Source organism: Suricata suricatta, chromosome 12 (assembly GCF_006229205.1).
Source record: "Suricata suricatta isolate VVHF042 chromosome 12, meerkat_22Aug2017_6uvM2_HiC, whole genome shotgun sequence".
In the NCBI taxonomy this organism is placed as follows: domain Eukaryota; kingdom Metazoa; phylum Chordata; class Mammalia; order Carnivora; family Herpestidae; genus Suricata; species Suricata suricatta.
The window spans coordinates 78,155,593-78,168,363 of record NC_043711.1 but is presented as its reverse complement, the minus strand read 5'-3'; the positions used below and the strand labels follow the sequence as shown (position 1 = coordinate 78,168,363).

Here is a 12,771-nt window from a genome sequence, read left to right as displayed (position 1 = left end):
TGATCAAAACTCACCAACAGCTAGAAGTTCATTCCTCAGATATTTTCACAGCTCTCCTCCCTCTTACTTGCTTCAGGTGTTTTCTCAAAGGTCACTTTCTCAGTGAGACTTTCCCTGGAAACTCTAACTAAAATGTCACACACACACACACACACACACACGTTATCATTGTTTCTGCTCATTACAGCTCCTTATCGACATCTAGCATGCCATTCCTTTTGCCTACTTATAGTGTTTATTGTCTGTCTCCTTCCCCAGGATATAAGCTCCATGAGGGCATGATTTTTGCTTCCTTTCTCACTGTTTTATACCCAGTGTCTAGAAGAGAAACCTGATTTATGCTCAGTGCTCAAACTAGACCCTTCATGTCACAAAAATTCACTTTTACAGGGAGGGACTTAGGGTTTCAACCAGATCCAGGCAGGCAACATAAATGAATGAGATGGGCAGTATTGCGTAATCGAAAGTTTTTGTAAATAAATTGTAATTGGACCACAGCCACACCCATTTGCTTACATATAATCCATGGTTCCTTTCTCAATATAACAGCAGAATCCAGTCATTCCAACAGAGACCATCTGGTTCACAAAACCTGAAATCGTTATTATCTAGCTCTTTTCAGAAAAAAAAAATCATCAACCCCCTGACTTAGAGCATAGATCTCAAGTCAGCTCTCTCATTTGCCAGCTGGGTCATCTCGAGAAGTTACTTAGCTCTCTACACCACGAGTTAATTGCCCATAAGATGGAAATAACGGAGGAACCTATCCCGGAGGGTTGTTATGAGGATTTAGTGTATTATTTGCCAAGTACTTGAAGGAGTGTGTTAATCCATAGTGTGCTAAGCCTGAGCCCTAGCCAAGCTGGGGGTAGCTGGGACTCATAACAATGCTAGGAGGTGGGAGGTGTTATCTCTGCACACAAGGGCTTGGCTAACTTTTTCTGTAAAGAGCCCAAAAGCAAATACTTTAAGCTTTACAAATCAAGAGGAAGAATCAAGAATATTATGTAAGTACTTATATAACAAAAGAAACAAAGTTTTATTGATGAAATCCAAGATACAATAACAATAGAGAGTAATTTTTCGTAATGTAGGTCTACCAATGAAAAGAATAGAGTTCTTTTATGGGGGGTGATAATATTTCACATAATAGAGGCTCAAAGTTACTGTTCCCTGTTATCAAACATCAATTTCACTGCTCAAATAGCCACCTTTGCTGCCTGTGTCCATCACTGTACCAGATGTGACAACTCATCTCCTACCATAGGAAAACAGTTGCTGTTAAGTTTTGCTGCTGCTAAGCCATTGAGCTGCTGTGCAGTAGGGCAAGTCAGAATAGTTGGCTTCTATTTCTTTTTTTTTTTTAAGTGTTGTTTATTTAAGTAATCTCTACACTCCATGTGGGGCTCGAACTCACGACCCTGAGATCAAGAGTCTCATGCTCCTCCAACTGAGTGAGCCAGGCGCCCGTTGGCTTCTTTCTCTGACAAAAATGTAAGTGAAGGAAAATGACTAAGTTATAAGAGCAAAAGAAGTTCACCATCGACACTATTGATTACAATCGCGCATGTTAGATTTATATATTTTCTGCAAATTACCTATGGTTGAGTAACAGCATGAATAACCGTAGTCTGCACACACCTAAAATTTCACAAGCTTTGTAAATTTGTCCAGCTAAGCTGTCTTCTGCTCTATACGCATTTCGACCATTGTCAACTGTAGCACATCATAGCCGATCCACTTCATTTCACTTGCACTGAATTCCATTCCACTCAACAGAATGGATACATTCCCAATGGAATTCAGTACTAGTTGTCATGACAGCATTTTCTCAATTTCTTTGAGAAATTTTCACCCATATTTGTTCCACACAGTAGAGTCACAGAAATCAATTCTTCAATCACTTCAAACTTGGCATTAACTCCTCAAAAGAACAACTGAGTAGCATCAGTAACATCTACTGACCTGTCAAGAGCCCAAGAAAAGCACTTGAAATCATTTGCTATCCTTTGAAAACAACATTGCTCTCAATGTCCTCAACTCTTCACGCAGCTGCTTTTGCTGGAAGGTCTAAAAGTCTCAAGCAAGTTTCTTTGCTCCAGATACATTTCTTCAGCTCCTGCAATCGAACGCAATTTAATTATTTCCCCACTGGCCAGTGAGGAACGTGATTTGGGAAAGTGAAGGAAAGGGAGGTCCTTGCTATATAGAGAACAGAAAGTTTAGCCAAATTATGTCCGACAGGTGTATGGAAATCTGAATTTATAAATGATGAACTTGCATGTTTGGGAAGGAGATTTGTAAGCAAAATGTTGAAGGTGCAGTCTGGTTTCTTCTTGCTTTATACTAAAATGTGAGAGGAAAGAAATAAGTTGAAAAAAGAACTAGCTCGCAAAAAGGAACCAGAATTTGATAATTTGAGAAAACCTATCCAGATTGGAAAAGACCCTAAAAACAGATTCATGGTCAGAAAAGCATACTTAAAGAGAAACCCAGGAGGCAGCCTTGGCAACTTTTTGCTAGTGCTTCTGAAGGATCAAAAATCCTGAATATTCATTCATGCAGAGGATTTTTTTGTAAGCTTGTGACTGGGATCCTCTCAACCACCTCAGCAGAAGCCAAAAGTAGACATAGAATTCTCCAGAAAAGATCTGTGTACGACCCTCTTGTCCAATGAACTGAATTCCCATGACCTACATGGAAGACACACCAGGCACCTAAGAATGTTATGTAAGCCAGCTTTAACTGTTATCTTATGGCTGACTGACCAGGGTATTTAGGGAGTCAACAACTTGTTTTCTGGTTTCCAAGGTCCATAGATAGAGAAGAATTTTGCTCCAAGATGGATCATATTCAGAGTCTCATCTATACCTGATTTAGATGATGAGATTTGGGACTTTTGAGCTGATGATGTTTAGACGAGATTCTGGACTTTGGGTTGATACTGTAGTGAGTTGCGACTTTGGAGGATGTAGGAATGGCGATGGATGTATTTTGCAAGTGGGACAAATGTGAATCTTCAAGGACCAGAGATGATACAGTGGTGGGCTGAATAATGGCTTCCAAAAATATTTATGTCCTAATCCCTGCAACCTGTGGGTGTGAGCTTTTACAGCAAAAGGCCTTTGCCAATGTGATGAAGTTGAAAATCTTGAGATGGAGAGATTACCCTAGATTACCCAGGTGAGTCCTAAATCACGAGTGTCCTTATAAGAAGGAGGCAGAGGGAGATTTGACCAAGGAAAAACAGAAAGTGATGCAACCATGGAAGCAGAGAGATTTGAAGACTCTATGCCACCAGCTCTGAAGATGGAGGAAGGGGCCATGAGCCAAAGAATGCAAGGAATAACTTCTAGATGCTGACAAGAAGCAAGGAAACAGCTTCTCCCCAAGAACCTCCCTCTGAAGGTAACACAGCCACGCGCAACACCTTGGTTTCAACCCAGTGAAACACATCAGACTTCTGGCACTTGAAATCCCATTGTGATAACCAAGACAATTGGTAGTTTGCTGTGCGACAGCGCTAAGCATTGAGACAGCGACAAATGGACTCTGACCCAACTGTTCATTGTCTGTCATCATTGCACAAAACAACCCTAGACCATATATAAAGAAATGAGCGCGGCTGTGTTCCAATAACACTTTACTTACGGACACTGAAGTATGAATTTCCTACTTCAGTTTCTATAGATCGCAAAATATTCTTCATTTTCCCCCCAACCATTTGAGTACATAAAAACCATTCTTTGGTTTGGGGCCATATGAAAACAAGCAAACAGCCATATCTGGCTCATGGACCACTATTTGCCAATCCTTGATCAATACTTTTCAGAACAGAAAAAGGAAGCTTCTGGCTGCAACATTTTGGAGGGCACTTATAGTCTGATGGTCCTATCATGATGTTGTATATAAATTCATATCTATGTCCTCGAAACAACCCTCTGGGGCAAATACTATTACTATACTTATAATCTCATATTATGCTATATTATTATTACACTATATTAAACAGGTGAGGAAATTAGAGCAGAGAAAGATACTTTGGACGGCAATTCAAGTCAGTTGCATTCTTGGATAGAACGGATTCTGCAGGCGGGCAGAAGGGAAACTCCAGGCACAGAGGGAAGGGAACTGGCAGTTGTATCAAACCTCTGCAGCAGTGTCCAATAGAATTTTCTATGCGAGGAAAAAATTCCTTATCGCCTCTTCAAATATTGTAGTTACAAGTCACATGACTACTGAGCACTTGAAATCTGTGACTAAAACACTGAATTTTTAGTTTCACTTAATTTTACTTAATTTTTATTTTATTTTCAGTAGCTACACTGGACAGCTCTAATGGGGAGAGCAAGGGAACAGATAGACAGGAAGAGAATAAGTAAATTATCCATGGTGTTCTGCAGCTAATAAATGAAGAGGAACAAGGACTTGAACCAGGAATTTCAAACCCTAAAGTCCATTTTCTTGGCAATGAAATGACCAACCAAAGCCAACAGTGGACCAAAATCCCTGGGCAGGCGTTTGTAGAAGTCAAGTCCACGTAAAGGTTCTTAGGTATTTGAAAGAAATCAAAACTACTGCTGCAACCTGTCCAGGAGCCCGTCCCTGGTGGTCCATTCTCCTGAAGGCTGACTGTAGGTATTTTTGGGAGGCACCGTGAGGTTGTCTCTCACACAAGACTCTGGAGAGCTGTTTCCATGCCAGGGGGCCCAGAGGGAGCTCTATGTTGGTCTCACAGCTACGTCACAGGCCATTTTCTCCCATGAGACCATGATAGAAAACTCATTTTCATCTTGCGGAGGAAGGTGTCAGACACAGGAGACCAATGTGGTCTGAGAAGTTTTGAGGCACCAAGGACACGAACAGGGCTCTGCCCCAGCTCTACGCTGTAGCCAAAGGGCAGCCCTCCCTCAGGGGCCATTTTTCACCTGCAGCCCATTTGGTGCAGAGCTCTGGTTCTTCCGGGAAAGCAGGGGTGAGTGGCAGCTTTGGACCCACAGGGGCAGCGGCACGGGTGGGTGTGTCACAGGAGCTTCGTGATGTGTCGTGATGTGTGTTCTCTTTACAGCGGGAAGAACAGAATGTATGACGTCATCCAAGAGACGATTGAAAATGACTTCCCAACCTTCCTGGGCAAGATCTTTGCTTTCCTCGCCAACCCCGGCCTGATCATCCCAGCCATCCTGCTGATGTTGTAAGTGACCCAGGGCCCACGGCTCTGCCCCGCAGCAGCCTCCCCTGCCCTTCAGACTCCCCTGGCAGACCCTCCTTTCCTGCCCTCTTACTTAATCTACACTTCCCAGAAGCAGATCCTGAGAGGGAAGATCCAAATGCAAATAGTTAATTGGTGAGGGGGGAAGGTCATTACCCCTGGGATGATTTTAATTGTGTGTGGAAGGGGGTGTGGGGTGGGGAGGGGACTCTGGGGAACTGTCTGTCTGAGTCCTCCTGCTCAAGGGTGAGGGATGGGGCCTTTGTAGACCAGCACCCATCGGTCATTGGTTGGGTGAGATCAAAGGGGAGAGGGGTTGTTTCCCTGGCCATTTGAGTCAGCTGCCTTCTTGGGTGGAATGGATTCTGCAGGGGGAAGGAAGGGAAACTCCAGGCGCAGAGGTGAAGGGACTGACAGTAGGAAGTCTTTCGGGGAGCACGTTGAAAGACGGGGTCCGAGGAATACAGATGGGCACTGCCAGTATCTGCAACACCCTCCTAAACGTTCACTAGAAATATCAAAGACCTCTGGGCTCTGGGTCTCTGAGAAAGCAGAGGAGCTGATTCCGCCTGTCCCTGCCTGGGTCCGGAGGACTTCTCCCCAGAGCACGCTGTGCACCTGACATTTGGGTCTCACCATTATCCCTTCCAAAGACTGAGAAAGCCCCGGGGATAGTGGGTGGGTTTGATGATCTCTGCATCCCCAACACCAAACCCGTCCGTGCCTAGGGCATAGGAGGTAAACAACAAATGTTCCAGGAAGGAACAAGGGAAGAAAGAAAAGAAGGTGGAAATCTAGAGTTCTGAATTTGAATTACTGTCATCAAAAACGTACTAGTGGAGATATTAGGGTGTTTTTCTTCATAAGAATCTTTTTTGGTGTGTTCTTTTTTATTATTTTTTTTTTTACCTTTACTTATTTTTGAGAGACAGAGAGAGACAGGTCATGAGGAGGGCAGGGGCAGAGAAAGAGAGGGAGACACAGAATCAGAAGCAGGCTTCAGGCCCTGAGCTGTCAGCACAGAGCCCGATGTGGGGCCTGAACCCAGGCTGTGAGATCATGACCTGAGCTGAAGTCAGTCGCTCAACTGACTGAGCCACACGGGCGCCCTGGTGTGTTCTTTTTTAAATTGTGGGATATTCCTGGGGCACCTGGGCGGCTCTGTCAGTTAAGCATCAGACTTTGGCTTGAGGTTTGTGAGTTCAAGCCCCATGCTGAGCTCTGTGCTGACAGCTCGGAGTCTGGAGCCAGCTTCAGATTCTGTGTCTCATTCCGTCTCTGCCTCTCCCCTGCTCTCACTCTCTCTTGCCCTCAAAAATAAATAAACATTTTTTTTTTAATTATAAATTGTAAAGCATCTGGGTGGCTCAGTCGGTTAAGTGTTTAACTTCGGCCCAGGTCACGATCTCATGGTTTGTAGGTTGGAGCCCTGCATTGGGCTCTGTGCTGACAGCTCAGAGCCTGGGGCCTGCTTCGAATTCTGTGTCTCCCCCTCTCTCTGCCCCTTCCCCACTATGCTCTGTTTCTGTCTCAATAATAAATAAACATAAAATTTTTTAAAGATGCAGTAATTATAAAAAAATTATAAATTGTGAAATATTCCTAACATACTGAAAAGTAGAGACAGCCATGAACACACTCACAAGAGTGAACAGATGTTAATATTTTGCACTGTTTGCTTCAGATCTATCTCTTTACAAGAAACAAAATGTTACACACTTCGAGTCTCAGGGAATCCTGCTCTCTCCCTCTCTCTCCCAAAGTAACCATTCTTATAACCATTTGCATGCATAGTTTGGTATTTTCATCATGTTGGCGTGTCCTATTGTTTTCTGGGCTTTAAATTTTTTGTGAATGGTTCACACTACATAGCTTTCCTCACTCAACATTATGTTTGGGGAATTTATTCACATATTACATGAGCACTCATTTTAATGGTTCTGCTCTGCTTGGCTGTTTGATTACACCACAGTTTATCCACCCCTCTGCCAGAGGTGGTTAGATCGTTTCCACTTTTTTGCTACTACAAATGTGGTCCTTGCACAAATGTGAGGGAATCTCTGGGCCAGACTTCTGGAAGTGGAAGTCAGGGGTCATGGGTACGAGTTTCTCCAATCCTTTTGTTTTCTTTCTTTAGTTGAAAGAGAGAGGGAGAGAGAGAAAACGCAGTGAGAGTGGGTTAGAGAGAGAGAGGGAGACACAGAATCCGCAGCAGGCTCAAGGCTCTGAGCTGTCAGCACAGAGCCCGATGCGGGGCTCGAACCCACAGACCGAGAAATCATGACCTGAGCCAAGGTCGTAGGCTTAACCGACTGAGCCACCCAGCCGCCCCTTTCCAGTCCTTTTAGCCAGTGCTGAATTGCTCCCCCAGGTAGGTGTGTTTCCTCACGTCCTTGACTGGAACATCTCCTGCCCCTTGTCCTGGCCTGAGAGGGCGTGATGGTGACAACCTGGCCTAGGCCTTGACTGCCTGAGGAAATTCTGGAAGCCGCTCATCAAGCCTGGTCCTTGTAGGCGACAACGGGAAATGCTAAATTCGGGGGCAGAGGGACACAGCCACCCATGAAGATTTCATCCTCTCCCACCTCCAGTTCCTCCCTTGGGGCCCACACCGTGCCCCAAGACGAGGTGATTCCCTCCCTCTGGCCGGAGAGGGCAGGCAGACTGAAGTTGCGGTGAGCGGCCCACCCTGAGGGAAAAGCTTAGAAGGCCCCAGCTGGAGGGGCTAAGGCTTGAAGTCCATGGAGAGAAGTGACAGATAAGGATGCACGGCAAAAGCTCCTGAGAGACAGGACAGCACAGCACCCAATCCAGGTGGCACCTTGGCTTTTGTGGCTCCTCCCCTCTCAGGTCCTAACCCCCAATCTTCGGTCCCGTGAAAGGGAAGCCCGGGCTCTGGCCTCAAAGGACACCTAGGCAGCGCTTGGGCGCTGGCCTCTGAAAACCATCAGCCCAAGAGAGTGCTCCCTAAACAGGGCCCTCCTGGACTTTGGCAACTGTGTTTTCAAGCAAACCTGGAGCGGCCGCCTAGCACCCACACTCTCCTCTCTTAGCCCATGATGACCGTGGAAAGAGCTTTAGCTAAATGCGGGCTCCAACAAGAACTGACGGATGAGGCGACTTTGGGCAAGCTGCTTAACCTCTCTGCCATTCCAGGATGCTGATCTGGAAAGATGGGAGCCATCCGCTCTACTTCATAAGGTTTTCACGAAAACCACCGAGATGTGGAGTGGGATGCCCGGGGCGCAGAGCCTGACACGGGGCTGGTACCCAGGAAACCCTGCCCCTCCCCTACCGGTACAGATTTCCAAGAAGGAAACCTTTACTGAGCTCTCGGGGAGCTAAAAATGTGTATGTCATTTCCACATTCAATAAGACAGGAGGCAGGGGTGTCCAGAGCCTTCTCCACAAGTGGAGATAGGATAGTAAGAGATAGTAGGAGATCTATCTCTCCATCCTGCCCAGAGGCAACCTACTCCAGGAAGCCTGCCTTGATTCTTCTGGAAGGGGTCCAGCTCTTGTCACTTTCCAAGACTGCAGTATCAGAGCGGCTCACTTTTCTCTCGCAGCCTGGCCATCTACTACCTGAACTCGGTTTCCAAAAGCCTTTCCCGAGCGAATGCCCAGCTGAGAAAGAAAATCCAAGCGGTGAGTCTGTTGGGATTCTTCACCCAAACAGATGTCAGGTTTTTGGTTTCTGCTAATTTGCTCTGTGAGCCTGGTTGTACTATCCACGTGGCTTTCTTCTAAACTAAACCCTGAATTCCCTGTGCCCCAGGAAGCCTTGTAAGATTGAACAACATGCATTTATGTTCTGAGGATATTTGGGGGCCCCCACGATAAGAACACCTTCAATTTGGAGAGGTTGCTAAAGAACAGGAGAAATTCAATAAAATCGGTAAAAATTTTTCAATAAAACCAGTACCCATACTAATACCTACAGTTTAATAGTAATACTATAAATACTAGAGAAAATATTGTCAAAATGATATAGTGCTTGTGACTTTAAGGCCCCCCCCCCGCCACTCTCTCCCTCCCCCTCTCTCCACCTGCTGACTTCTGACTGCTCTTTTCCACTCCCCCAGCCCCCAAGCCCCTCCTACACATGGTAAAGGGCAGACCCCAACCCTCTCTAAGCCCTGCCCTCCTGGCTCCTTGCTCCCTCTTCTGGAACAAATCTCATTTGCCTCTCGCCCCTTCCCCATCTGCATCTCCTTCTGCTAATTTCACCATCCTCCTCCCCGGATGCAGAAAAGCCTGGAAATGGAGGATTGGCAAGGTTTCTGTCCTCCCCTGGCCGGGTGTTCCTTCAAATACTGTGCAAACCCAAGCCTTGGGCTGTCCTCTCCATCCCCAGGGGTGAGATGGCAATTTCAGGTAGTTATCTGAACTGTGGAGACAGAGTCCTTGTCCGTCTGGATCTCACCATCCTGGGCTCTGAGCCTCAAACACGCACTTCCCTGAGAACGAATTGTTTCTCCTGCAGCTCCGCGAAGTTGAGAAGAGCCACAAATCTGGCAAAGGCAGACCCACAGCCGGAGATTCAGAGGACACAGAGAAACATAGCTCCAAAGATGCCACCCAGCTCCAACTCACCAAAGAAGGTAAATTCTAGGGGCGAATGGGAGGCTCATTTGGTCAAGTATCTGACTCTTGATTTTGGCTCTGGACATCATCTTACCCACCCAAGGTGTAGGGCTGAGCCCCACGTCAGGCTCTGCACTGAGCATGGGCTCTGCTTGGATCTCTCTCTCTCTCTCTCTCTCTCTCTCTCTCTCTTTCTCTCTCTAAAATAAAAATTTAAAAAGAGGTTTATAAATTCTATTGCATGATGATTACTTTTCACACCATATGGAAAGGTGTAAAGAGCGTATGCTGAGAAATCAGATGCAGCCGGGAAGAACTCGGAATTCCGACAATTATTAGCTGTATGAAGTTGGGCACATTAAGTTAAGAGTCAGTTTGGGGCGCCTGGGTGGCTCAGTCGGTTAAGCGGCCAACTTCAGCTCAGGTCATGATCTCGCAGTTCATGGGTTCGAGCCCCAGATCAGGCTCTGTGCTGACAGCTAGCTCAGAGCCTGGAGCCTGCTTCCGATTCTGTGTCTCCCTCTCTCTCTGACCCTCCCCTGCTCATGCTATCTCTCTCTGTCTCTCAAAAATAAAATTTAAAAAACATTAAAATTTTTTTAATTTTTTGAAAAAAAAGATAGGAATCAATTAAAGGGCCTCACGTGGGATGGGGATAATGAGATGGGATTAGGCACGTGGCAGGCCTCAGAGTCCTAGGAGGAGCATCTGTGAAATGGTCCAGTGCCACCACCCCTCTTGCAGGGCGGTCCCTGTGAGCCTCTCACTGCATTTTCTTTTTTTTTTTTAATACTTTTTATTTATTTTTGAGAGACAAAGAGAGACAGCGCAAGCAGGGGAGGATCAGAGAGAGAGGGAGACACAGAATCCGAAGCAGGCTCCAGGCTCTGAGCTAGCTGTCAGCACAGAGCCCGACGCAGGGCTTGAACCCATGAATGTGAGATCACGACCTGAGTCGAAGCCGGACACTTAACCGACTGAGCCACCCAAGCGCCCTTCTCACTGCATTTTCTATAGTGACTCTTGACATTCCTCACAATTTAGCCTTCATTTCTGAAATAGTTTTGTCTTCATCACTTTCTCTCCTGAGTCTGATGCTCTTATGTTATATTCTTATATCCGGCTATTTGGACCAATATCGGAGCCCTTTTGGTGTCCTACCCAGGGTCCTCTAAGACGCTCGGAGTGTTGGCCAACATGGGTCACAGCCTCCTGGGGATGGAGGAGGTCTTCGTTTTCTGTGCTGTTTAGAATGTATTCATTAGGAGGAGAAGCAGAGGAGAACTATCTAGCAGCTGCTACTCCTACCAGAACCAGTTTCTGTTCTCCTAAAACAGAGAAACACTGGGGGTTGGGGGGCTGGGGGGCTGCGAGGCTCAGTCGGTTGGGCAACCAGCTCTTTGTTTTGGCTCAGGTCATGATCCCAGGGTCATGGGATCGAGCCTTGCATTGGACTCGACGCTGAGTGTGGAGCCTGCTTAAGATTCTCTCTCTTTCCCTCTGCCCCCTCCCCCCTCATGCTCTCTCTTTTTTTAAATTAAAAAAAAAAGATGTTTAAAAAAGAGAGAGAAACGGTGGAATATCTAGAATAAAAGGATGAAAAATGGTCACATAGCTTCCAAAGAAAGTGTCACAGGGCTTCAAAGGGGAGGGATCACGGACCAGCTCCACCTCGAGAGAGGAAAGACCAGGTTGAAAGACCATCTATGGGCCGCCTGGGCGGCTCAGTCAGTTAGCGTCCGACTTCATCTCAGGTCATGATCTCACGGTTCTTGAGTTAGAGCCCCGCATCGGGCTCTGTGCTGACAGCTCAGAGCCGGGAGGCTGCTTTGGATGCTGTGTCCCCCTCTCTCTCCGCCCCTCCTCCACTCACACTCTGTCTCTCAAAAATAAATAAATGTTAAAAAAAATTTTTTAAGAGACCATCTGTGGGGTGACCCCATGTCCCTAAGGTTGTCCCTATTGTAAAAAACTGCCGCAGTATGCTGTAATGTTGGCCTCTGCTGCCAGAAGTGAACAAGACTCACAAGAAATCGCTGATCGTTCAGCAGTTAGAACTAGTGCAGAAACTGTCTATCATTTATTTGATGTCTTTACGACATAAGGCAAGACCGCAAGAAACAGAAACAAAGAATTTAACCACATAGCCATCTTTCCCTGCAAGATGAAACTCCTGTCAGTTTCCTTTCAATTCTTGGGGTCCCGTAGTGACGGAAGTGACCGTGCAGCAGGTCAGGAAGAGCCAGGGATGGACACCGGCTGCATCCCCGGCAAACACTACATTGGTATTGGAAAACTGACCACGATTCTAGGAATGGCGTGGATATTACAACAATAACAAATTACTATGGAATAGTTAGTAGCAACCAAACAAGTGGACGTAGCAAGAAGAGGACGAGAAGCCTGGGTCCAAACAGAACCTATCCCTAGTGAGTCTCCCCCAGATACACGGAAGACCTCTCAAAGCTACAGACATTCGTGTTGGTCAGGTCGGCTGGCCATCCGCTGATGCCCGCAAAGACTGGTTCCGGGATGAAATGCAGAAGAGTGACTGGCTGGCAGCTTATCATAAAGCTGAAGAAAATATTTGAAATCTTCTAATTTCCCCACATGGGACAGGAAATGGAGTAAATGCCAGGTTATGGTGTAATATCACCAGTATAAATGAGACCCAAAAAATGGAATGGACATATTTGGACACCAATGGGTTTAAGTGTGGAAGGAAAAAAAAGAGGTATACAAATTGTTTTTTATGAGAAACCAAGGAAAGTGCATTGGTTTGACAGTGGTAGTCTCGGGTCCCCACAGTCCCAGGGTGCCTGACCCCTTTACCCTCTCCTTCCCCACCCTGCTCTACTGGCTGCTGCTTTCAAGTCTGCCCTTCTCCAAATCTGAGTTTTCAGGGGACCCTGGGGGGCGCAGTCAGTTAAGCGGCTGACTTTAGCTCAGGTCATGATCTCAGGATTCGTGAG

At 46.3% G+C, this 12,771-nt stretch overlaps 1 protein-coding gene across 1 annotated transcript in view; it reads left to right on the top strand.

The window, feature by feature from the left end:
• The window catches only part of TMC2 (transmembrane channel like 2), a 69,079-nt gene that overhangs the window by 54,379 nt on the left and 1,929 nt on the right, over positions 1-12,771 (top strand). Inside the window, exons 17-19 of the mRNA XM_029917921.1 lie at positions 5,069-5,194; positions 8,782-8,860; positions 9,699-9,816. Of these exons, the coding sequence (XP_029773781.1) occupies positions 5,069-5,194; positions 8,782-8,860; positions 9,699-9,816 (323 nt within the window). The remainder of the gene's footprint in view (positions 1-5,068; positions 5,195-8,781; positions 8,861-9,698; positions 9,817-12,771) is intronic.